The 25,605-nt window shown below is 36.7% G+C and overlaps 2 protein-coding genes across 4 annotated transcripts in view; one reads left to right on the top strand and one right to left on the bottom strand.

Moving 5' to 3' along the window:
• The window catches only part of LOC123549930 (contactin-like), a 53,906-nt gene extending 37,828 nt beyond the window's left edge, over positions 1-16,078 (top strand). For both annotated transcript variants that reach the window (XM_053546380.1, XM_053546381.1), the window contains exons 21-27: positions 196-285; positions 7,296-7,440; positions 9,439-9,560; positions 10,304-10,493; positions 10,822-10,937; positions 12,994-13,174; positions 13,964-16,078. In XM_053546380.1, coding sequence (XP_053402355.1) covers positions 196-285; positions 7,296-7,440; positions 9,439-9,560; positions 10,304-10,493; positions 10,822-10,937; positions 12,994-13,174; positions 13,964-14,097 — 978 coding nt within the window. In that variant the 3' untranslated portion in view covers positions 14,098-16,078. The remainder of the gene's footprint in view (positions 1-195; positions 286-7,295; positions 7,441-9,438; positions 9,561-10,303; positions 10,494-10,821; positions 10,938-12,993; positions 13,175-13,963) is intronic.
• An 8,460-nt stretch (positions 16,079-24,538) lies between these two features.
• Positions 24,539-25,605, bottom strand: part of LOC123548452 (protein O-glucosyltransferase 2-like) — a 71,353-nt gene continuing 70,286 nt past the window's right edge. Inside the window, exon 9 of one of the 2 annotated variants that reach the window (XM_045335745.2) lies at positions 24,539-25,285. In XM_045335745.2, the coding sequence (XP_045191680.2) occupies positions 25,124-25,285 (162 nt within the window). In that variant the 3' untranslated portion in view covers positions 24,539-25,123. The remainder of the gene's footprint in view (positions 25,286-25,605) is intronic. The other variant, XR_008371456.1, reaches the window with a different exon arrangement.

Raw genomic sequence — 25,605 nt, 5'->3', positions numbered from 1 at the left:
TTCATCCTCAACCACGATATCAGGGAGGCAGTAAGAAGTACAACATATGAACGTTATCAAATAATGTATCTGTAGCAAACATATTTCATAATATTGACTGTTTCATCTGCTTACATCGTAAAAAGATTACATAAACTCTTGTTTATTATGGGTATAAGTGGGATATGATCCTAAATTTTGTACATTATTTTCTAGCCCCTTTCTCGTTCAGAAGAAGGTGGAAAAGTGTTTGGCTACCGAGTTTTCTGGCGGTTGGCAAGCGAAACAAAAAAGGCCTTTCATGAGGTATTTTCTCTTCTTTCGTATACAGGTTTTGCAAATTCGCTTGTTGATGTACTGAATTTTCAGTTCCTATGTAATTGTTATGCATAGATTAAATCTACCAGCATCTGTAAACGTTTTGCCTGTGCCTTAACCTTTAGCCTGCTGGCGACAAGTGGTTTTGCTTTTGCGACCAGTGCAGGCCAAGATCAGCCGGCAGGGACTTGCGGACTTGCCGGGTGATCATGGTCTACACTGTTCGCTATTCAGTCAGTTATTTTTTAGTGAACATTCCCTTGATAATAAGTAGTACTGCCCAAATTGAATGATGGACCAGTCCATTTCAGAAATTTAGCAGGGTAAAGGTTAATTCAGCGTGCTCAGGTAGACTGCCTTTCAAAACATAACATATTACTTGTCATCTGATTTACATGCGAGTTTAGATAATATAAGATCATACTAGCAGTTATAATGCATTACAGGTAACTTGAGGTAATGTAACATAATGTTATCACGCTGTAGCAGTTTGAATGCATTACAGGTAACTTGAGGTAATGTAACATAATGTTATCACGCTTTAGCAGTTTAAATGCATTACAGGTAACTTGAGGTAATGTAACATAATGTTATCACGCTTTAGCAGTTTAAATGCATAACATTTAACTAGAGGTAATGTAAAATAATGTTATCACGCTAGACCTGATTGACAGGTAAAATTAGGTAGTGTAACTCAGTTTTCTATCGATTTTGAACAGATTTACACGTACATTTTTTGAATCTGTTTAACTGATTTACAAGTGGATGTCGTTAATGTGACACATGTAACACAGTACAGTCATCTTAGTTAATGTAATACAGGTAACACAGTACAGTCATCTTAGTTAATGTGATACAGGTAACACAGTACAGTCATCTTAGTTAATGTGATACATGTAACACAGTACAGTCATCTTAGTTAATGTAATACATGTAACACAGTACATTCTTGCATACCAGACGGGGATTTCCGGTATTTTTACCGGTGCTGGAAAAATCCATCTTACACCCCGGGGTGTAAGATGACTCTCGTGCTTTAAATGACGTATTACGAACTACATATATGTAGAAGATTTATGTAGTTATTTATATTTTATTTCGATAATGGAATAAAAATCCAGTACCTTGGCAGTTCCTCTTTGTTCCTGATAGTATATTTCTCGATTCAAAACACGTTATTTTATCAAAAATTCATAACGTTACGCTGCAACTGATAAAACAAAACCGGAACTAAACATTGTTATTTGTCTTTGAAACGTCATGACGTCTTTCCTGTTTACGGACGTTGATTTCCCGCGCTTTGTTTAAATACGCTGCAATAAGAAATAGTTCTAAAAAGAAAGCCGTTCGGCTGTTTTTATTTTTATTATTATATCTTGATATCGGTATGCAAGAAAAAGATTCTGTCACTGGTTATAGGTGCAGATGGGAATATCTGGCTCTCGGATAACTGTTTAGGCGGTAACTCGGTAGGAACCTCGTTACCGCCTAAACAGTTACCCTCGAGACCGGAAATTCCCATCTGCACCTACAACCAGTGAAAGAATCTTATAGTCATCTTAGTTAATGTGACACATGTAACACAGTACAGTCATCTTAGTTAATGTAATACAGGTAACACAGTACAGTCATCTTAGTTAATGTAATACATGTAACACAGTACAGTCATCTTAGTTAATGTAATACAGGTAACACAGTACAGTCATCTTAGTTAATGTAATACATGTAACACAGTACAGTCATCTTAGTTAATGTAACACAGGTAACACAGTACAGTCATCTTAGTTAATGTAATACATGTAACACAGTACAGTCATCTTAGTTAATGTAACACAGGTAACACAGTACAGTCATCTTAGTTAATGTAATACATATAACACAGTATAGTCATCTTAGTTAATGTAACACTGGTAACACAACACAGTCATCTTAGTCAATGTGACACAATATCCTCATGTTGGTTAACATGTTTACAGGCAGAAGTAGGTAATTTAACACATTATTACCACACTATTTAACTGATTTACAGGTAGCAGTTGGTGAAATATACACAATATTATCTCAGTGGTTAACTTCTTTTCAGGTAGAAGTTCATAATGTTATAATGTACACAACATCATAAGACTGTTACACTGGTTTACATATTGCAGAATCTAACGTAACACATTATTGTCATACTGGTTAATGTAACAACACTTTTCACAGTTGTTAAGTGGTTTACAGGTAGAAGTACATAATGTTACACAATATCATTACACCTGTTCACTGATTTGCAGGCAGAGGTAGGTGACGTAACATCATCATCAAACATGCAACACAATATTGACACACTGTTTAATGTAATACATAAAGGATATTTGTTTGTTTCAGAGTCTTTCATGAGTAAACATCATATGCAGTATGCATATAGTAGTCGCAACTTGACCGCGATGGCTGACTTTCAGCTGATTATTCATATCGATTATTTCATTGTAGAAATAAAGGTTGATGAGGGTATCTATATATATTTATATGGAATTAGTTTGTATACAGTGCAGTATCAAAGTATGTATACTTACATTTGATCAGTTAAAACTTTCCAATACACTAATTTATAATTACACAAATTTATATTTACAATATCTCATGCAGCTCATGTTTTACGTACACTCCTTTTGCCTCATTATGTATTATAATACAAAGGTAAACCATCGGGGTCAAGTTGCGTCCACTATAGCCACAAGTGAAAATGTAAGATATAGTGTTCATGAGTGAAAGATATTTTGATCTTACATGTAAAACAAACACATTTTCTTTTTATTACATGTTTTGATTAAATTTACCCATTTTATAGTTTCTTACCAGTGAAAAATACAAAAATTAATATACTTTATATTTTTTACTGGAAACTACCAGATATATTTCACCCTAATATTTCGATAATTCACTGAAAAACATGTAATAAAATGTTATCACACTGGTTATCAGACTTACAGGTAGAATTGGGTAATGTAACAAGAAAATATGATACTGGGTAACTGATTTACAGGCAGACGTAAATAATGTGATACAATATTGCCACACTGTTTCAATGTTGTACAGGTAAAATTAGATAACGCATTTTTGGTACATGTATACTGCTAAACTTATATAAGGTAAACTTACAGGTAACGTGGAACAACATTATCATACAATTAACCTGATTTACAGGTCAATGTAGGTAATGTAACGCAATATTATCATATTGTTAAATTGATTTACAGATCGAAGTAAGCACATGTAATGTAACGCAATATTATCATATCTGTTAAACTGATTTACATGTCGAAGTAGGTAATGTAACGCAATATTATCATACTGTTAAACTGATTTACAGGCCGCAGTAGGTAATGTAACGCAATATTATCATACTGTTTAACTGATTTACAGGTCGGTGTAGGTAATGTTACGCAATTGTATCATACTGTTAAACTGATTTACAGGCCGTATTAGGTAATGTAACACAATATTATCATACTGTTAAACTGATTTACGTGTCGAAGTAGGCACACTTAATGTAACGCAATATTGTCATACTGTTAAACAGATTTACAGGCCGTAGTAGGTAATGTAACGCAATATTATCATACTGTTAAACTGATTTACAGGTCGAAGTAGGTAATGTAACGCAATATTGTCATACTGTTAAACTATTTACAGGTCGAAGTAGGTAATGCAACGCAATATTATCATACTGTTAAACTGATTTACAGGTCGAAATAGGTTATGCAACACAATATTATCATACTGTTAAACTGATTTACAGGTCGAAGTAGGTAATGTAACGCAATATTATCATACTGTTAAACTGATTTACATGTCGAAGTAGGTAACGTAACGCAATATTATCATACTGTTAAACTGATTTACATGTCGAAATAGGTAATTCATACTGTTAAACTGATTTACAGGCTGATATAGGTAATGTAACGTAATATTGTCATACTGCTAAACTGATTTACAGGTCGATGTAGGTAATGTAACGCAATATTATCATACTGTTAAACTGATTTACAGGTCAAAGTAGGTAATGTAACGCAATATTATCATACTGTTAAACTGATTTACAGGCTGATGTAGGTAATGTAACGTAATATTATCATACTGTTTAACTTATTTGCAGGTCGAAGTTGGTAATGTAACGTAATATTATCATTTACAGGTCGAAGTAGGTAATGTAACGCAATATAATCATACTGTTAAAATGATTTACAGGCCGAAGTTGGTAATGTTACGCAATATTATCATACTGTTAAACTGATTTACAGGTCGGTGTAGGTAATGTAGCGCAATATTATCATAAGTTCTTTCATCAAAATGCTATTAAATTTATATATGAAATTAATTTTGTTTGAAAGAAATAAAATCACTCAGTCTTTTATGGAACGTAACGGCAATCTTAGATTTTAGCATAGACAGTAAGCATGGAGAGTAGTTTCCCTTTACCAAAATGGCGAAAATGACAATAATTTATTTTTGTTGCAAACACACGAGTTGTCGTTTGCTAAGAAGACCATTAGTATTGCGAAATTAAATGAAGATCAATGTATCCTGGTAAAATGATATGAGTAAAAAGAAATAGAAACGGGCCTAAAGTCATGATTGAACACTGGTCAGAAGTCTGAAATACAAAATGTATATATATTGGCTCACTGGGCCTCCAATCAGCGATCACCTGGCTTAAGCAGCCAAATTGTCTGTTTCCCCTGGCTGCTGCTTAAGATTGTTTAGACTATATTGAAAAGTTTATCAAACGAAATTTCTCAAACGAAATATAGAAAAAAAAACCTTTAAAAACCTTATTGTCAGAAAGTTCAAGACCTAGGTCAAAATTGTTCAAATTATGCCCCTGGGGTGAAAAGAGGCCCCGCACCGGCGGCCACTTGTTGCACTATTAAACTGATTTAAAGGCCGATGTGGGTAATGTAACATAATATTATCATACTGTTTAACTGATTTACAGGTCGGTGTAGGTAATGTAACGCAATATTATCATACTGTTTAACTGATTTACAGGTCGAAGTAGGTAATGTAACGCAATATTATCATACTGTTAAATTGATTTACAGGCTGATGTAGATAATGTAACGCAATATTGTCATACTGTTAAACTGATATACAGGTCGAAGTAGGTTATGTAACGCAATATTATCATACTGTTAAACTCATTTACTGGTCGAAGTACGTAATGTAACGTAATATTGTCATACTGTTAAACTGATTTACAGGCTGATGTAGGTAATGTAACGCAATATTGTCATACTGCTAAACTGATTTACAGGTCGATGTAGGTAATGTAACGTAATATTGTCATACTGTTTAACTGATTTACGGGTCGAAGTAGCTAATGTAACGCAATATCATCATACTGTTAAACTGATTTACATGTCAATGTAGATAATGTAACGTAATATTATCATACTGTTAAACTGATTAACAGGTCGATGTAGGTAATGTAACGTAATATTAGCATACAGTTTAACTGATTTACAGGCTTACAGGTAATGTAACGTAATATAATCATACTGTTAAACTAATTTACAGGTCGATGTAGGTAATGTAACGCAATATTATCATACTTTTAAACTTATTTACAGGTAGGTGTAGGTAATGTAACGCAGTATTGTCATACTGTAAAACTGATTTACAGGCTGATGTAGGAAATGTAATATAATATTGTCATACTGCTAAACTGACTTACAGCCTCACTCGGGGCGTTGAATTCTTCATGTGAGGAAGCCATCCAGCTGGCTTACGGAAGGTCGGAGGTTCTACCCAGGTGCCCGCTCGTGATGAAATAATGCACGGAGGGGCACCTGGGGTCTTCCTCCACCATTAAAGCTGGAAAGTCGCCATATGACCTATCATGTGTCGGTGCGACGTTAAATCCAAAAAAAAAAAAAAATAAACTGACTTACAGGTCGAAGTAGGTAATGTAACGCAATATTATCCAACTGTTAAACTGATTTACAGGTCGAAGTAGGTAATGTAACGCAATATTAACCTACTGTTAAACTGATTTACAGGTCGAAGTAGGTAATGTAACGCAATATTGTCATACTGCTAAACAGATTTACAGGTCCAAGTAGGTAATGTAACGCAATATTATCCTACTGTTAAACTGATTTACAGGTCGAAGTATGTAATGTAACGCAATATTGTCATACTGCTAAACTGATTTACAGGTCGAAGTAGGTAATGTAACGCAATATTATCATACTGCTAAACTGATTTACAGGTCGAAGTAGGTAATGTAACGCAATATTATCATACTGATAATCTAATTTACAGGTCGATGTAGGTAATGTAACGCAGTTTTATCATACTGTTAATCTAGTTTACAAGTCGATGTAGGTAATGTAACGCAATATTATCTTACTGTTAAACTGATTTACAGCTCGAAATAGGTAATGTAACGCAATATTATCTTACTGTTAAACTGATTTACAGCTCGAAGTAGGTAATGTAACGCAATATTATCATACTGCTAAACTGATTTACATGTCGAAGTAGGAAATGTAACACAGTTTTATCATACTGTTAATCTAATTTACAGGTCGATGTAGGTAATGTAACGTAATATTATCTTACTGTTAAACTGATTTACAGCTCGAAGTAGGTAATGTAACGCAGTTTTATCATACTGTTAATCTAATTTACAGGTCGATGTAGGTAATGTAACGCAATTTTATCATACAGTTAATCTAATTTACAGGTCGATGTAGGTAATGTAACGCAATATTATCTTACTGTTAAACTGATTTACAGCTCGAAGTCGGTAATGTAACGCAATATTATCATACTGCTAAACTGATTTACAGGTCTAAGTAGGTAATGTAACGCAAAATTATCATACTGTTAATCTAATTTACAGGTCGATGTAGGTAATGTTACGTAATATTGTCATACTGCTAAACTGATTTACAGGTCGATGTAGGTAATGTAACGTAATATAATCATACTGTTTAACTAATTTACAGGTCGAAGTAGGTAATGTAACGCAGTATTATCATACTGTTGGTTTGGAGAATTACTACCTGCTTTACACAGTGAAAGTGCAAGCATACAACAAGGAAGGTAACGGGCCAATGTCAGACTACGCTGACGTGTATTCAGCCGAGGGAAGTGAGTTGATATGCCAGTCAAAATTTCTGTGATACAAAGTCATCAATGAATAAATAACTTTTTTTCTTAAATGTCAATAAATACGTGGTATATATCTATCAATGCATCACTTTCTAGAACTGTAATCCGTAATAAATGCGATTCTGTGTCTGTCAATGAGTATCTTTTAACATGTCAGTACCCGCCCGCTTAGCTCAGTAGGTAGAGCGTTGGACTACGGATCGCGGGGTCGTGAGTTCAATCCTCGGGCGGGGAGTATGTTCTCCGTGACGATTTGATAAACGACGTGTCTGAAATCATTCGTCCTCCACCTTTGATTTATGTGGGGAAGTTGGCAGTTACTTGCGGAGAACAGGTTTGTACTGGTACAGAATCCAGGAACACTGGTTAGGTTAACTGCCCGCCGTTACATGACTGAAATACTGTTGAAAAACAGCGTTAAACCCAACACAAACAAACAAATTAACATGTCAGTATAGTTTTTAGCTCGACTGTTCAAAGAATAGGAGAGCTATTGGACTCGCCCGTTCGTCGGCGTCGGCGTCGGCGTCCCGAATTGGTTTTTGTATGTAAGCTGGTATCTCAGTAACCACTTGTGGGAATGGATTGAAACTTCACACACTTATTCACTGTGATAAACTGATTTACACTGCACAGGTTCCATAACTCTATTTTGCTTTTTTACAAAATTATGCCCCTTTTTCGACTTAGAAATTTTGGGTTAAGGTTTTGTATGTAAGCTGCTATCTCAGTACCCACTAATGGGAATGGATTGAAACTTCACACACTTGTTCGCTGTCATCATCTGACATGCACTAAACAGGTCCCATAACGCCATTTTGCATTTTTTTTAAATTTTGCCCCTTTTTCACTTAGAAGTTTTTGGTTAAGTTTTTGTATGTAAGCTGGTATCTCAGTATCCACTAATGGGAATGTATTGAAACTTCACACACTTGTTCACTGTCATGATCTGACATGCACTGTGCAGGTCCTATAACTCTACTTTGCATTTTATTCAAAATATGCCCCTTTTTCGACTTGGCAGTTTTGGGTTAAGTTTTTGTATGTAAGCTGGTATCTCAGTATCCACTAATGGGAATGGATTGAAATTCACACACTTGTCCACTGTCATGAGCTGATAAACACTATGAGGTTCCATAACCCTGTTTCCCATTTTTACAAAATTATGCCCCTTTTTCGACTTTTGTATTCATTCAATTGACAAGGCTGTTGAATAGTCGAACGTTGCTGTCCTCCGACAGCTCTTGTTATGCCATCTTATTGGTTCAACATTTCAGTGCTAAAATGTGTAATCATTTCAGAATTGTGTCCTCGGAGAATCGTTCTTCCAAATGGCTTTAAAGCTGTCTATTAGATTCAGAGGGAAGATTTTCAAAGATTTCCATTGAACAATATAGGGAAAAGTAGCATCCGCGCCACTCAGTGGCCATTGTAGTAGCGGGTCACCCAAGCAATATTTCTGTGAAATTATTTCAAAATTTGACTAGTGGTTTAGGAAGAGTTGCCATTCGACGATTTGTCTATTTTTAGCTCTGGTAGCCATTTTTTGACAAATTAGAATAAATTAAAAACGTTCCTCGTATGCAAAGACGCATGGCACAATTCATTTTTAATATTTTCATAATTGTTCCAACAATTTTACATATTTCAAGAGTGTATTTTTGTTCTGGCGGTCATGTATTTTATTGATCGAAATAATTTTAACATTCTTGGTAAAGATTCACCCAAGACGCACTCGTGTGTGTGAACTTATTGTTAAATCGGGCCAGCTGCAGTTTCTGACGAGAAGAGTTTTTGACGTTCCGTTTACATAAATACATCTTAGAGATATCTTAAAAGTTTTCTTTTCTAGATCTGCAGACCTTTGACAAATAGTATTATTGGAAGACTATATACCGAAACTGTTATTTAGTTAAGCTGTGATATTCTGTTGAGCTATGTAAGGCCTCATAAAACTGTTTTATACATGCTTTCCAGTGCCGACGATACGACCATCAAACGTGCGTTACAACCCTATAAATGGGACAGCTCTAACAATCTACTGGGACCCTGTGCCAAACACAAGAGTGGGTATAAAGGGTCGAGTACGTGGATATAGAGTAAGTCATCTTAAATTTATTCAAGGCAATCCCATAACTTGTAGAGTGTGTCAAGTGTAGTCTTTATTGGTGCTGGGTGTGGATAAAATAATTGTGAACCCATAATTTACACAACTTAAACCCATTACTATACTTTATTATATGTATTAGCATGTTTCCAATCCAGTTTGGTGTGATTCAATGTAAATCAAATTGTGTAATATTCTGTACAAAAGCTGGTATTCGCTTCTTATGTTTGTAAACGTTTTTTGGACGGAAACATGCTATCTTCCCAAGACGCACAGGAAGGTATAGTTTAAAGAACTGGAAAATGTTTGCAGGACCGGCAGCTAAAAGTGACTACTGCCTACAATGTTATAAATAGAAAGAAAAAAAAAACACATTTAATTCGGATAATACATTTAAGCTTTTAGGAAGTTTTCGAAATATCGAATACCTTTTGAATGGTTTGTCATTGACGATGATATCGAGCTACCTTCCTAATGGATAAGGCACCTGCCACGCAGTCGGGAAGATCATGGTTCGAGTCGTCCTGTCAAAGAAGGGTCTTGTTACTGAAGCGAGACCGGTTGGTGAGCCGCCAGCTAGTTAAATACCTACCAGTCAGACGCCTGGCATAAACTAGGAATCGGGAAGAAATGCTGTTCAATGTCAGTAGGTGTCTCATAAGCCATGCATGACTGGCCCTTTCAGAGTGGATGAGTCACTATAATAAAGTACACTATCTTTATCTTCCGCTTCAGATTGATTACATTGATAAAAACAATGAAACTGGATGTCAGCGTTGCTCAACGTTTGTATACGGGCAAACGGACCACGGAACTATAATTGGTCTTGAACCTAATGGGGACTATTGGGTGAGAGTTACAGTTTTCAATTCTGCCGGAATTAGCACCATTAGTGAAAGATATCTGTGCAGCACATATGAAGCACGTGAGTAACATTAATGATTTGTACATCCATATTTATTTATTAAGTTTGTCGGCCAAGTTAAAAGTTATACCATATGTCCTGAAATTAAGAATGCAATTTCAGAAGTTAGCAGTCATTATGGTAAATAAAATATGAAAACACAGTGATTAAGATGGTCTCCGGACGTGAAGCCATGGTGAAAGCTGCGTATGGTCAAATCCTAAAATGATATAAAATCCACATCCATAACTGTCAGGTGACGTTTGATTGCTAAACAGGTGAATTGACAAGTTAGCCTCGAAAACTTTTTTCTATCTATAGATGTTCAGTATTTATTAATTATTTACAGCTCCGGGTCGGTTTCCACAATTTGTGGACGTTTATCCTCATGGTGAACACAGTGCACTTGTACGATGGCGAGGTGTAAACATAATACAAGGGGAGGCCACTCTCAATGGATATAAGGTATTTCACTTAAGTTATGTAGCCCGTTTCCAGCTGGCTTACGGAAGATTCTGGTTCTACCCGAGCACCTGCTCTTGTCTGAAGTAGTGCAAGAATTTGGTACCTGGGTATTGCTGGACCATCAAAAACTGAAAATCACCATATGACTAATACTTGCGTCGATGTGACGCTAAACAAATGACGCAATGATTAAGGTATCATATTAGGCCATGTATCCTTTAAAAACATGACGGAAATTTATTAGAACAAAGTAAGTTTGCATTATTTATCAGTCATTAATAAATGCATGTAAACAAGTGATAATTAAAACCAATGTAAGCAGCTAATTTTCTCTTTCTTCTTCTTGCCCCTTCAGTGGTAGCAATTTGCCGAACTATGGTCTCATCTTATGCCGCAACATTTGCTACGTTAGTGAACTGAGCCTGAAGCATTTATCCGCCCTGGGAATCATGAGGTTTTCATGATTGTATTGTCGTTCATCGAAGACCGCGTTTTCCTTTTCTTGATTTTTTTCTCAAAATGTGTAACTATATTCGCAACCACAACCCTTCAGCATATCGGAAAAATAGTTTTATCTTTTCTTTATCTTAATTAATTTTTGTTCCATACTTTAATATGAAATAAGGCACTGCCTTAATCGGGAATCGTTACAGTCCATCATCTTGCCCAGAAATATGCGTTTTTATTATACACCTATATAACTTCTGTAAAAAATCGGCTTGTATTTCACGATTAATTATGAACAGGCAGAAAAAATTTCCGTATTGTACCTTTTAAATTCCGTATTATACCTTCCGTATTGTATTCTGCCGGACTACTTTCATTAATATGCATAACCTGACACAGTTCTATAAATAGCGCACATAAAAAAATCACTTAGATCCACTTTAAATTCGATAAGCATTGAAGATTTCTTTCAATAACAAAACAACAACCAAAAAGTAGAGGTATATAATAAAAGGGTCATTATAACAGTATCTAGATCTGGAACTTTGTATTCGGCTCTCGTGGATTTTGCAAGGTCGGATCACACTCGGCGCTTGCGCGCCTCGTGAGATCCGATATGCCAAAATCCACTCGAGCCGAATACAGGATCCCAGATCTAGCTACTGTTATAATAACCCTATTTGATAGTATATCTCGTTCGATATATATCGAAGGTTACCGTAGAGGGATTGCTCCCGGCTACAAAAATCGGTAATATCGATTCCCTATAATGTTCAACATGATGATGTTGTTATATTGTGTTGCAGACATACTGTGTGGCATACTGACACTCGTACACAATGTATATGTCAAACTGTTTATCTGTTAGATCGATCTGGTTTCGACTTTAGTAAATAATCAAAGCCTTGAAATGTCTGATGGTTGCGGGTTTTTGGTATTATTTTCTGCTTAAATGCCAGTCTATGAATATACATGAATGAGAAACAAGTATAAATTTAATGTGCCTCATATCTAAGATGAACTCTGCCTAACCCAGCTTGTGATGAAACCATGGGCTGGAATACTCATTGATAGATCTTATATAATCTAAATGGTCATTGTGAGTGAATACAGGTTGAATAAGAACTGCTTGTTCATTGATAATTCATCCGCACTGTTCATGAATGGGACTATTTTGTGTAATACATGAACATCCTTTGGATGTGATTCGGAATAAAATAAAGATGCTATGATTATCAGAAATACACTTTCACTTTGGTAGCGGGATAAACCCGCAACCAAAAACTGAGGAGGAAGAAGGCGTGGTTCTGTGGCCAAGTAGTAACGGTCGCTGACTTAGAATCGCTTGCCCCTCGTCGATGTGGGTTAAAGTCTCACTTGGGGCGTCGAATTCTTCGAAGGAAGCCATCAAGTTGGCTAACGGAAGGTCGGTGGTTCTACCTTGATGCCCGCCCTTGATGAATAATGCACGAAGGGGAACCTGTCGTCTCCCTCCACATCAAAGCTGGAACGTCGCCATATGACCTTAGTTGTGTGGATAAGACGTTAAATTCTATGTAAACACTGAGACAAGAGTAAAGGTTTCACGGTTAATTTCTATCCTACTCAGCTGATGTACTGGTCCGTGGGTGATGATATAAGAACTGCCAATTTTACTCTTGTGGACAAAGTCAATGAAGGGGTCATATATGGTCTGCAAATAGATGTTATATATAAATTAAGAGTGATGGCCACAAACCGAGGCGGTGATGGAAAGAAAAGTCCTACAGTGTATTTTACTATTCTAAAAGGTATGGTTTATCAATGTGCAGCTTTGGTAAATATTAGCTATAATTTCTATCTGTTTTGTAATTTTTATTTTATTCAAATTAAGTTTGTAAATTTTATGCATTGTAATAGCTGTGCTTTTTCACATTATCAGAATGAATATTTTTACGGGAAAATCATTGCATGGCTAGAATCTTACTTTGTTTCACAGATTCTTGCAAGATTGGGAATGAATGTGGAAAGTTTATATTCATGTACATGTAAAAAGTGGGAAAAAGAAAAAAGTTAAAAACCATTTAACGTGGAATCCTCAAAATTGAATGGGCACAATTATATTCTATCTCTTATTGGCGGTCAATTATTGAATTTTTCACTTTTAAAATTTGTCATTTCACTATAGCTTTCATTTTCGCATTAATGAAACCTGTTTTGACCTTTTACAAAACAATTACCTTCTATTTCATTTTTAAGAGAAAAAAAATGACAAACTATATACTAAATACACAACTTTTGGAATTACATGTACGCATGTAGATAGATCTGCAATTTAGCCTGTCTAAGCGGTCATCTTTATTAAGCAGCCACCTGCCTTAAGCAGCCAATCAGCTGACTTCTCCCTTGGCAGCTTGCTTAACAGAGGTTTGTATATTTTTCCTCGGATCTTATGAATGCACGTTTACAATGGCATTGCCTATTTTTCCAATTGCTTATAGGAACGAATTAATTAATATTTCTATAATTTTACTTCATTAACTGAAAGTTATGAAGTTTCGTCTAAAACATGTAGAATCAAAGATTCTTCTTACTTTCAGGTGGTGCCATCAACATTAATCGAGCCAATTTTGATCCAACTACGTCAGCCATTTTAATTGCATCAGCGACCAATGTTTTCTACAGTTACATAACAATGTTTCTCACGTTTGCTTCGTTTCTATTTTTAAATTAAGTGAAAAGGGTCCCTTATTTGAAAACTGACTCGTGTCATAAAAACGCGTAACACGTGCAATGAAGAAGTAACTTCGATTATTTGTGTACTGTGTTTTACATGCTACAACATTGTGTGTTTCTTTCATGGTGTGTTCTCTCGTCATATTTAAGAAAGCCTGATTATTTCCTAGTCTCAGTATCATTCATCTTTTTTTTTTCATTATTCGTACATTTTCAAGAGAGTTTAGTGGTATTTAGAGCGGAGCTTCGATTAATCGTAGTGAAGTTAAAAAATGTGAGGATGTTTTATTGTACCCCACGAACAATAAAGTTGTAAGCGGGTATACTGGTTTCAGGTTGTCCGTCTGCCCGTCCGTTTGTCTGTAGACACAATCTTGTGCGCACCATCTCTTCTCATCCCCTTAACACAATTTAATGAAACTTCACACATGTCATCAGTAACAACAGTAGTTGTGCATAGTGCATGTTAGGTTCTTAGAAAAAATATTTGCAAAGTTACGGGACTTTTTTGTTCCTATACTATATACAAAGAGTCTGCATACGCAATCTTGTGCGTGATAAATCTCCTGAACCCATGCGCACAATTTAATGAAACTTCACACACAAGTGATGAGTAGTACTTAACTCTAGTTGTGCATGGTGCATGTTAGGTTCTTTCAGAAAAAAAAATCTGCACAGTTATGGGAATTTGTTTTTTGTTAATATACTATATAAGTATACAGTCTGCATATACAATCTTGTGCACACCTAATCTCCTGAACCCTTGCATACAACTGAATGAAACTTCAAACAAATGATCAGTGCCGACTATAGTTGTGCATGGTGCATGTTACGTTCTTTTAGATACATATTCTGCAGAGTAATGGGACTTTTTTTGTTAGTATACAACATACAGCAATATTGAGCGCGCCTATAATCTCCCGAAACGCTGCACATAATTTAATGAAACTTCACACATGTGATCAGTAGCGACCATACTTGTGCATGGCGCATGTTAATTATGTTCTTTCAGAAAAATATTCTGCAGAGTTATGGGACTTTGATTTTTGTTACAGTACTATATACATAGAGTCTATATACATAGAGTCCACATAATTATGCAATATTGTGGGCGTCAAAAATGTTCAGTGTCAGTGCGTGCGAGGAGGGTGGGGGGGGGGGGGACATTGATCACCTTCAGTGATAGCTCTAGTTTAGCATTACTGCCAGCCTTGTTTCAAATGATTTTGAAATAATTCATAACAACCGCTGACCCCTTAACTTGCACATTTTAATTGTAACGGATTTACTTTTGTAACAATTACTTTGCTCTTCCTATGGCTATATGCTCATCAATTTGTCACCTTAACCCTTAATATGCTGGACACGATTGATTATGCCATTGCGACCAGTACAGATCATGATCAGCCTGAACATCCATGCATCTGATCATGGTCTGCACTGTTCGCCATTCAGTTAGTCTCTTTTTTGTAAGTACCCCTTTTTAAAAAACAGTTAATGGTACTGTCCAGATTGAAAGATGGACAAGTTCATTATAGAAATTGAGCAGGATAAGGGCTGAGGTTAGTCCGAAAACTTGATGAGTTACATCACCGAAAGAGCCGCACCATGAGAAAACCAACGTAGTGCGGTCTGGTCCGGATCCATGCTGTTCGCTTTCAAAGCCTATTGCAATTAGAGAAACCTTTAGTGAATAGCGGATACGCAGGCTGGTCTGGACCCATGCTGGTTGCAAACGCACTATGTTTTCTCATGCCGATGGTGCGGCTCAAAATACTGAATTCTCATGAAATGTCTGTCTACATTAAGATTAATCCTGTCATCTTTTTTATATGTATGTGTTCATAAGTATCATTACATTTGACATAATTTGAACACATTACTGTGTTTATACATCCGTTTTCAGTTAGGTAATCAGTGTAATATGCAAAACTTGCTTATATGATTGTGTATACAATACAATTTCTTACTTTTTACAATCAGTTTCTCTCTTATCTTTTTAAAATTTACAAATTTCACCCGTGTTAAACTGAATTATGTTGACTGTCTTTCATTTTGTTTGTATTGTTTAAAACTATACCTACACGGAGAATGGTGCGCTCAGTGAACCCTGATGAAAAAAAAGTATGTGGATAATTTTAGACTGGAGTTCTGTGAGGGTTACAAGTATGGCGTCAAAGACAAATAATGACTCACACACAGTAGAAATTCAAAGCCCGAATTTTCTTACCCATACAGAGTCGCCGATAACGCAGCGGAGTGAATTCTAATACCTTCCATAGCAACACCAAAATACATGGCACATTGTCCACTCAGTGCACAAAGTTGGTTAACTGTTTTTTTCCATGTGCATTTATTCTTACGCCGGAAGTGCGATACATTTCAAGCATGAGCATTTTTACTGAAAACTGTTCCAATGTTAGTGAAGTTCAATTCGAGATCTTATGAGGTTGCAAGTTGGTATATTTGATCAGTAATGCTATATCTGACATTGGCAATCAGGGACCAGTCTGATGTTAACAGGAGAGCTTGCCATTTGGTATATTTGATCAGAAATGCTATATCTGACACTGGCAATCAGGGACCAGTCTGATGTTAGCAGGAGAGCTTGCCATTTGGTATATTTGATCAGTAATGCTATATCTGACATTGGCAATCAGGGACCAGTCTGATGTTAGCAGGAGAGCTTGCCATTTGGTATATTTGATCAGAAATGCTATATCTGACATTGACAATCAGGGACCGGCGCGATGTCTAGAACGAAAACGCCACCACCAAGGCGCATAGCTTCGAGAGCTGGCAGGTATTGGAGAGGGCCTCTGCCCATGTTGAGGGGGGGGGGGGGGGGGGGGGGCAATGGTGGCCTCCGGTGCCTTTACTGATTGGGTACACACCTGATTTTAGGGGGTCAGGGGGCTCTGCCTCTGGAAATGTTTGAAATACAGGCATGAAATGGCGGCCTCTGGAGCATTATAAGGTTTTAGTTTAGAGGTTATTGAGGAGTTGCTCTCTTCTTGATGGGGTGGGTAAGTCAAGGGTCTGTCCCCCATGGAAAATTTTGAAATTCAGGTATGAAATGGTGATCTCTGGTGCGTTTCTGGGTCTAAATTTTGAGAAAACTTATTCCTTTGCCCAAAATTGTAGGGTGCATCTTTGATGAGTGTAGGTTACTTCTCAGCCAACTGGGGGAGGGGGTGGGGCCTCGGCCCGGCCCTGGATACAGGCCTGTGTTTGACACTGGTCTCAAACAATAGCTATACACCAAGAACATCAGTATTACTGTTGTTCCTGCTGTAACAGACTGTTACTTCAATTACAGTATTCAATTTTATACTTTGAAGAAAAAAAAGATTTTTAAAACGAATTTCTCCCTCCATGTCAAAAATATAAAGTGGTTCATTTCATTCGTGAACCCGAAAATTACTTAAACAAAGCATCATATTTTATGTGCTTCGTCCGATATTTTGGTGGCACTAAGATAGGTCTTGAAAAAATTGTGATTAGATATACATGTTTCGATTTATGGAAGACACTGCACGCCATGATGTAATAATGGAAGTCTTTAAGAAAATAATTGGTCTTCTCTGACCTACACTTATTACGGCCACAAAACGTATATTGCATGAGGAAATAACGTCAACGTGATATTATAGCATAAAAAACTGCTGTTCTTGTCATTTTTCGGGTGTTTTATCAGGAGAGAAACGTGTGTTAACAGAGAGATTCTCGCGCTCACGTGCTGTTAAAGCACCTTTTTATATTTCGCGCAAAGCAGAAACGCATTACAGCCCAAAACCGGATAATTCAAAAGGAAATGACGTCAACGTGAATAAACAACACAGACATTCCCGCGCGTTTCATGGAAATTTAATGACGTTGGGGATGATTTATTCGCTTATCAGGTTTTTACGTATTTTATGCTAGAATAGCGTTAATGCATGCTCATTTCGTATTATAACATCTTCAGAATCCCTCGCGAAACGTTAGTACCCTCGCCTTACCGGGATTCTGCAGATGTTATAACATGCATTTTTCCGACAAAACAACGCAATACCCTTCAAATAAGCCAACTGCCAAAAGAACAAGTGGTTATTTGGTTGTTGTGTAAACTTTGAAAGCTAAGCTGTAATACTTTCTAAATTGAATGCTTTTGCCATAATAAAACAAGCATACAAAAATATGGCTTCTCCCCATGCTTAATTCGGCCACTTGTATATCTGTTTTGTTGGGTCAAAGTCACTCCAACCCCAAAATTAGAAAAGAACCTTATAGTGATGCTACAGTCACCAAGTTTGATGAAGATTGATCTAGCCTTTCATAAGAAAATGTCAAAAAGGTTGTTGTTTAATTGTTTTAAATTTTGACTCTAGCTGTTTCTAAAAGAAGCTGTTTGTCCCCATTTGGACAAATTTGAAGTTTGAAGAAGATCCATCAAACTGTTCATGAATAGTAGTCACATAGGATATTTTCTATTTTTAGCTCTAGCAGCCCCTAAAAGGAGTCAAGTGCCCCCATTATTAAAATCTTAAAAGAGTCTCAGAACCTTGCCATGATGCTGCAGACCAATTTTCGGATAATTCTGCCTAGAAGTTTTCAGATGAAAGATTTTTAAGCTAAAATAACAACTACAGTAAACAGACACCAGACGCCGTATAACAGACCATACATAAAGCTCACCCTGAACACAGATCAGATGAGCTAACAGGAGCTTCACAGGAGACAGCGGCTCGACTTTTTCGATGCATGATTTTGAAACTGGGCACATCTGAGGAAGCTGGAATTGTCATTGGAGTGTTTAAGGACTCCAATATTGATGAAGATATGAAGTCTGTGTCCGATGTATTTAGTAGTAATAGAGATAAAGTGTATTAAAAGCGACATAATTCTTGAAAACTTTCTGCAAAAATAATGCACCATGTGTCATATCATGTGACTAATGATGTGGTACAACTATTTTAGGTTTGAATCAAATCAATTTAGTAATGACTGAGATAGAGCAAAAGTGCATCAAAACTTGAACCTGATATTCTAGCAAAAAGGGGGCATAACTTATAGCATTTTGGTGCCAGAATTACCTATGAACCTTGCGTTATATGATGTGGGTGACCATTTTAAGTTCAAATCAAACCTGTTTAGTAACAACAGAGATACAGTGAAAATGCATCAAAATTAAGCTAAAATATTCTAAGTAGAAAGGGGAAATAATTCATGAAATATTGGTGCAATGGTGCAAGAGTTATGGCCCTTGCGACATATGATATGAGTGATGTGGAAGAACTATTTTAAGTTTGAATCAAATCCATTTGGTAATAACAGATATAGAGCGAAAGTGCACCGCAACTTGAACCTGAAATTTTACGTAAAAAGGGGCATAATTTTAGGAATTATAGGTACCAGAGTTATGGTCCTTGTGTACAATGATGTGAGTGATGACGTGCAAAAATTGTTTTAAGTTTAAACTAAATACTATAATAACAGAGATATTATCAAGATAAAAATTCTGACCAATTTTCATGAAGATCCATTGAAAAATATGGTCTCTAGAGAGGTCACAAGGTTTTTCTATTATTTGACCTATTGACCTAGTTTTCGAAGGTACGTGACCCTGTTTTGAACTTTACCTAGATATCATCAAGGTGAAAATTCTCACTAATTTTCATGAAGATTTCATGAAAAATATGGCCTCTAGAGAGGTCACAAGGTTTTTATATTTTTATACCTACTGGCCTAGTTTTTGACCGCACGTGACCCAGTTTCGAAAATGACCTAGATATCATCAAGACGAACACTCAGATCAATTTTCATGAAGATCCATTGAAAAATATGGCCTCTAGAGAGGTCAAAAGATTTTAATAATTTTAGACCTACTGACCTAGTTTTTGACCGCAGTTGACCCAGTTTCAAACTTGACCTAGATATCATCAAGATGAACATTCAGACCAACTTTCATACAGATCCCATGAAAAGTATGGCCTCTAGAGAGGTCACAAGGTTTTCTTATTATTTTACCTACTGACCTGGTTTTTTAAGGCACGTGACCCAGTTTCAAACCTGACCTAGATATCATTAAGGTGAACATTCTGACCAATTTTTATGGAGATCCATTCACAAGTATGGCCTCTAGAGAGGTCACAAGGTTTTTCTATTATTTGACCAACTGACCTAGTTTTTGAAGGCACGTGACCCACTTTCGAACTTGATCTAGATATCATCAAGATGAACATTCAGACCAATTTTCATATAGATCCCATGAAAAATATGGCCTCTAGAGAGGTCACAAGGTTTTTTCTATTTTTAGACCAACTGACCTAGCTTTTAAAGGCACGTGACCCACTTTCGAACTTGACCTAGATATCATCAAGATGAACATTCAGACCAATTTTCATATAGATCCCATGAAAAATATGGTCTCTAGAGAGGTCACAAGGTTTTTTCTATTTTTAGACCTACTGACCTAGTTTTTGACCGCACGTGACGCAGTTTCAAACTTGACCTAGATATCATCAAGATGAACATTCAGACCAACTTTCATCTAGATCCCATGAAAAATTTGGCCTTTAGAGAGGTCACAAGGTTTTTCTATTATTTGACCTACTGACCTAGTTTTTGATGGCACGTAACCCAGTTTCGAACTTGACCTAGATATCATCAAAGTGAACATTCTGACCAATTTTCATGAAGATCTTGTGAAATATTTGGCCTCTAGAGAGGTCACAAGGTTTTTCTATTTTTAGACCTACAGAAGGCACAGAATCCCATGAAAAATGTGACCTCTAGAAGCAAAAGTTTACGGACGCACGCACGGACGGATCACAAAAGCTCACCTTGTCACTTTGTGACAGGTGAGCTAACATTCAGACCAACTTTCATACAGATCCCATGAAAAATATGGCCTCTAGAGAGGTCACAAGGTTTTTTATATTATTTGACCTACTGACCTAGTTTTTGATGGCAGGTGACCCAGTTTCAAACTTGACCTAGATATCATCAAGTTCAACATTCTGACCAATTTTCATGAAGATCCATTCAAAAGTATGGCCTCTAGAGAGGTCACAAGATTTTTCTATTTTAGACCTACTGACCACGTGACCGCAGTTGACCCAGTTTCGAACTTGACCTAGATATCATCAAGATGAACATTCAGACCAACTTTCATACAGATCTCATGAAAAATATGGCCTCCAGAGAGGTCACAAGGTTTTTTTTATTATTTGATCTACTGACCTAGTTTTTGATGGCAGGTGACCCAGTTTCAAAACTGACCTAGGTATTATCAAGATGAACATTCTGACTAACTTTCATGAAGATCCATTGAAAAGTATGGCCTCTAGAGAGGTCACAAGGTTTTTCTATTTTTAGACCTACTGACCTAGTTTTGGAACGCACATGACCCAGTTTCGAATTTGATCTAGATATCATCAAGATGAACATTCAGACCAACTTTCATACTGATCCCATGAAAACAAGAGCTCGTCGAACACGAAATGCCCCCCTTGATGCATTCAGTAATTGCACAAGGAACAGAAATTATATGCTCACTGTAAACAAAAGTTCTATCATTCTGGTTTAATCTGACCTTGACCTTTAACCTATTAACCTAACAAGAGATTACAGAGTGATCTTGGCGCCATCCACTGGGCCATTTTTGAATGTTCCAAAATTCAAGACCAGCTCAAGGTCAAAATCAATGTCAAATTTCATTTAGGTACAAAACAATGTGTATGTGGTCCAAATTTGAAAGCTGTGGCTTGAGAAATGTGAAAGCAGGTCACTAGATCAATTTCAAGGTCAAAGTTCATTTCGGTAGACAGAAATATGCACGTGCTTCAAATTTGAAGGCTTTAGCTTGAGAAATAGGTAACAGGTAAAAATCAATGTCAAATTTCAATTCAGAACACAAAAATATGCATGCAGTCCAAATTTGAAGCCTGTAGCTTCAGAAATGTGAAAGTAGGTCACTATGTCAATCTCAAGATCAAAGTTCATTCCGGTACACAAAACTATGCATGTGGTTCAAATTTGAAGGCTGTAGCTTGATAAATGTGAAAGTAGGTCACTAGGTCAAAATCAAGGTCAAATTTTATTTCGGAACACAAAACTATGCAATTGGTCCAAATTTGAAGCCTGTACCTTCAGAAATGTGAAAGTAGGTCACTAGGTCAATCTCAAGATCAAAGTTCATTTCAGTACACAAAACTATGCTTGTGGTTCAAATTTGAAGGCTGTAGCTTGAGAAATGTGAAAGTAGGTTACTAGGTCAAAATCAAGGTCAAGTTTTATTTCGGAACAAAAAACTATGCATGCGGTCCAAATTTGAAGCCTGTACCTTCAAAAATGTGAAAGTAGGTCACTAGGTCAATAACAAGGTCAAAGTTTTTTTCGGTACACAAACCTATGCATGTGGTCCAAATTTGAAGGCTGTAGCTACATAAATGTGAAAGTAGGTCGCTAGGTCAAGATCAAGGTCAACTCATGTCAAGGTTCATCTTGCCACTCAAAACTATACATGTGCTCCAAATTTGAATGATGCAATTTATGGACATGAAGATTCTAAGTTTTTCCCTATATAAGTCTATATGAACCATATGACCCCTGGGGCGGGACCATATTTGACCCTAGAGAGATAATTTGAACAAACTTGGTAGAGAACCACTAAATGATGCTACATTACAAAATATCAAAGCCATAGTCTTTGTGGTTTGGACAAGAAGATTTTCAAACTTTTTTCCAATATGTCTATGTAAACCACGTGACCCCCAGGGCGGAGCCATATTTGACCCTAGGGGAATAATTTGAACAATCTTAGTAGAGGACCACTAGATGATGTCATATACAAAATATCAAAGCCCTAGGCCCTGTGGTTTTGGACAAGAGGTTTTTCAAAGTTTTTTCTTATATAAGTCTATATAAACAATGTGACCCCCGGGCAGGGGCCATATTTGACCCAAGGGAAATAATCTGAACAATTTTGGTAGAGGACCACTAGATTTTGCTACATACCAAATATCAAAGCCCTAGGCCCTATGGTTTTGGACAAGAAGATCAGAAACCGTTTTAACTGTTCCTGGCCAATGTGACCTTGCCCTTTCACCTAATGACCTCAAAATCAATAGGGGTCATCTGCTGGTCATGGCCAACCTAACTATCAATTTTCCTGACACTAGGCCCAAGTGTTCTAGAGTTATTGCCTGGAAACCATTTTACTGTTCCTGGTCACTGTGACCTTGTCCTTTGTCATACTGATCTCAAAATCAATAGGGGTCATCTGCTGGTGATGACCAACCTCCCTATCAACCTTCGTGACACTAGGCCTAAGCGTTCTTGAGTTATCATCCGGAAACCGTTTTACTGTGCAGGGTCACTGTGACCTTGACCTTTAACATACTGACCTCAAAATCAATAGGAGTCATCTGCTGGTCATTACCAACCTCCCTATCAACTTTCATGATCCTAGGCTCAAGTGTTCTTGAGTTATCATCCGGAAACCGTTTTACTATTCAGGGTCACTGTGACCTTGACCTTTGAAATACAGACCTAAAAATCAATAGGGGTCATCTGCTGGTGATGATCAACCTCCCTATCAACTTTCATGATCCTACGCCCATCGTACTTGAGTTATCATTCGGAAACGGATTGGTCTACATTCCGACCGACCGACAGACCGACCGACCGACATCTGCAAAACAATATACACCTCCTTCTTCGAAGGGGGGCATAAATATGGCCTCTAGAGAGGTCACAAGGTTTTTATATTATTTGACCTACTGACCTAGTTTTTGATGGCACGTGACCCAGTTTCAAACTTGACCTAGATATCATCAAGGTGAACATTCTGACTAACTTTCATGAAGATCCATTGAAAAGTATGGCCTCTAGAGAGATCACAAGGTTTTTCTATTTTTAGACCTACTGACCTAGTTGTTGACCGCAGGTGACCCAGTTTCGAATTTGACCTAGATATCATGAAGATAAACATTCTGACCAACTTTCATAAAGATCCCATGAAAAATGTGACCTCTAGAGTGGTCACAAGCAAAAGTTTACGCACGCACAGACAGACGACGGACGCTGTGCGATCACAAAAGCTCACATCGTCACTTTGTGACATGTGAGCTAAAAAATGTAAGATATGGAATCAAAACTTCTATACTTGCTATATTCAGCAAAATCAAATGTTCAAGTATTCTTATAGATAATAAAGGTTTTATCTTTTGTGACTGACAGATGGACAGACTGACAGGAAAACAAATGGATTTAGGGACAAAATAAATCAATCTGTATATATTTATGACAGACACACGGCAAACCAAGTCCCTTCTGGTGGAACACCTGTAGGAGACTTAAAACTGCATCAACATTTTTAAAAAATCTCGGGTTCATTTGTATAACAGTCACACGTGTCAATAATTTTCCCTGGCAGAACAATAACAGATACAAAGTTAAGTAAATGCCTTTGTTAATATCGAGGCTGTCTTGTACATTTGGTATCTTTTGTAACAGTCATGTGTATGAACAATACAGAAAAGCCATACCCAAAAAAAGTTGTAATGGGAAGACAATGCTATCTGAACATAGGTTAAGCACTATTCAGCAGAATGACTGTAAAAATAATGTGTAGGGAAAATTAAGATTCAATAATTGGAGAAATGGCTTAAGTATATAGTTGCAATTTTAACACAAAATTTCACTTACAATTGAGGGTGTTCTCTTCAAACAAAACTCAAATAATGTACAAGATATATGGTTTCCAGGAAAATGACCTGTACAAAAAAATTACACCTTACCTTAGGGTTGGCAGTCAAGAAAAGTATTTAGAGACCTTCATACTGTAACTATTTACACTATCAGTCTATGCAAAAAATAATAGCAGTACATGACACTAAAATCTGCAATTGTAAGCTATAGCTATATTATTACTGCGAAACTACAAACATGGTTTCTGAGAACATCTAAAACATGCACAATGTCTCAACAAATTGCATAGATATTTTTGATTCTGGAATTGTGTCACATCGCTGTCTTCATCAAAGATCATCTTTCCTTCTATTGGATTTAGTTTTTGATTTATCAGAATACTTCTGTTTCATCTTTTGGCAGTTACAGTTGTTATTGTCTTTTGGCTGTTCCACTAACTCCCAAGTATCGTCTGGAGGTGTTGGCGGAGACTTGAATCTTTTGGAATATGACTGTAAAAGAGCACAACGACGCATTGAAAAATATTTTTATAGAGGAATAAAAGAAACATTTAAATGGAATATATATTAAACAAGAGCTGTCTCCATAGGATGACACATGCCCCCGATGGCACTTTGAATGAATAGTTATGGCCGATGTTAGAGTTTAGGACCTTTGACCTACGGACCTGGGTCTTGCGCGCGACACGTTGTCTTACTGTGGTACACATTCATGCCCAATAATTTTAAAATCCATGCATGAATGACAAAGATATGGACCGGACACGCCCATCAATGCACTATCATGAAATATGACCTTTAACGTCTAAGTG

This window comes from Mercenaria mercenaria, chromosome 6, assembly GCF_021730395.1.
Source record: "Mercenaria mercenaria strain notata chromosome 6, MADL_Memer_1, whole genome shotgun sequence".
Lineage (NCBI taxonomy): Eukaryota > Metazoa > Mollusca > Bivalvia > Venerida > Veneridae > Mercenaria > Mercenaria mercenaria.
This window is presented reverse-complemented; position numbering and strand designations above follow the sequence as displayed.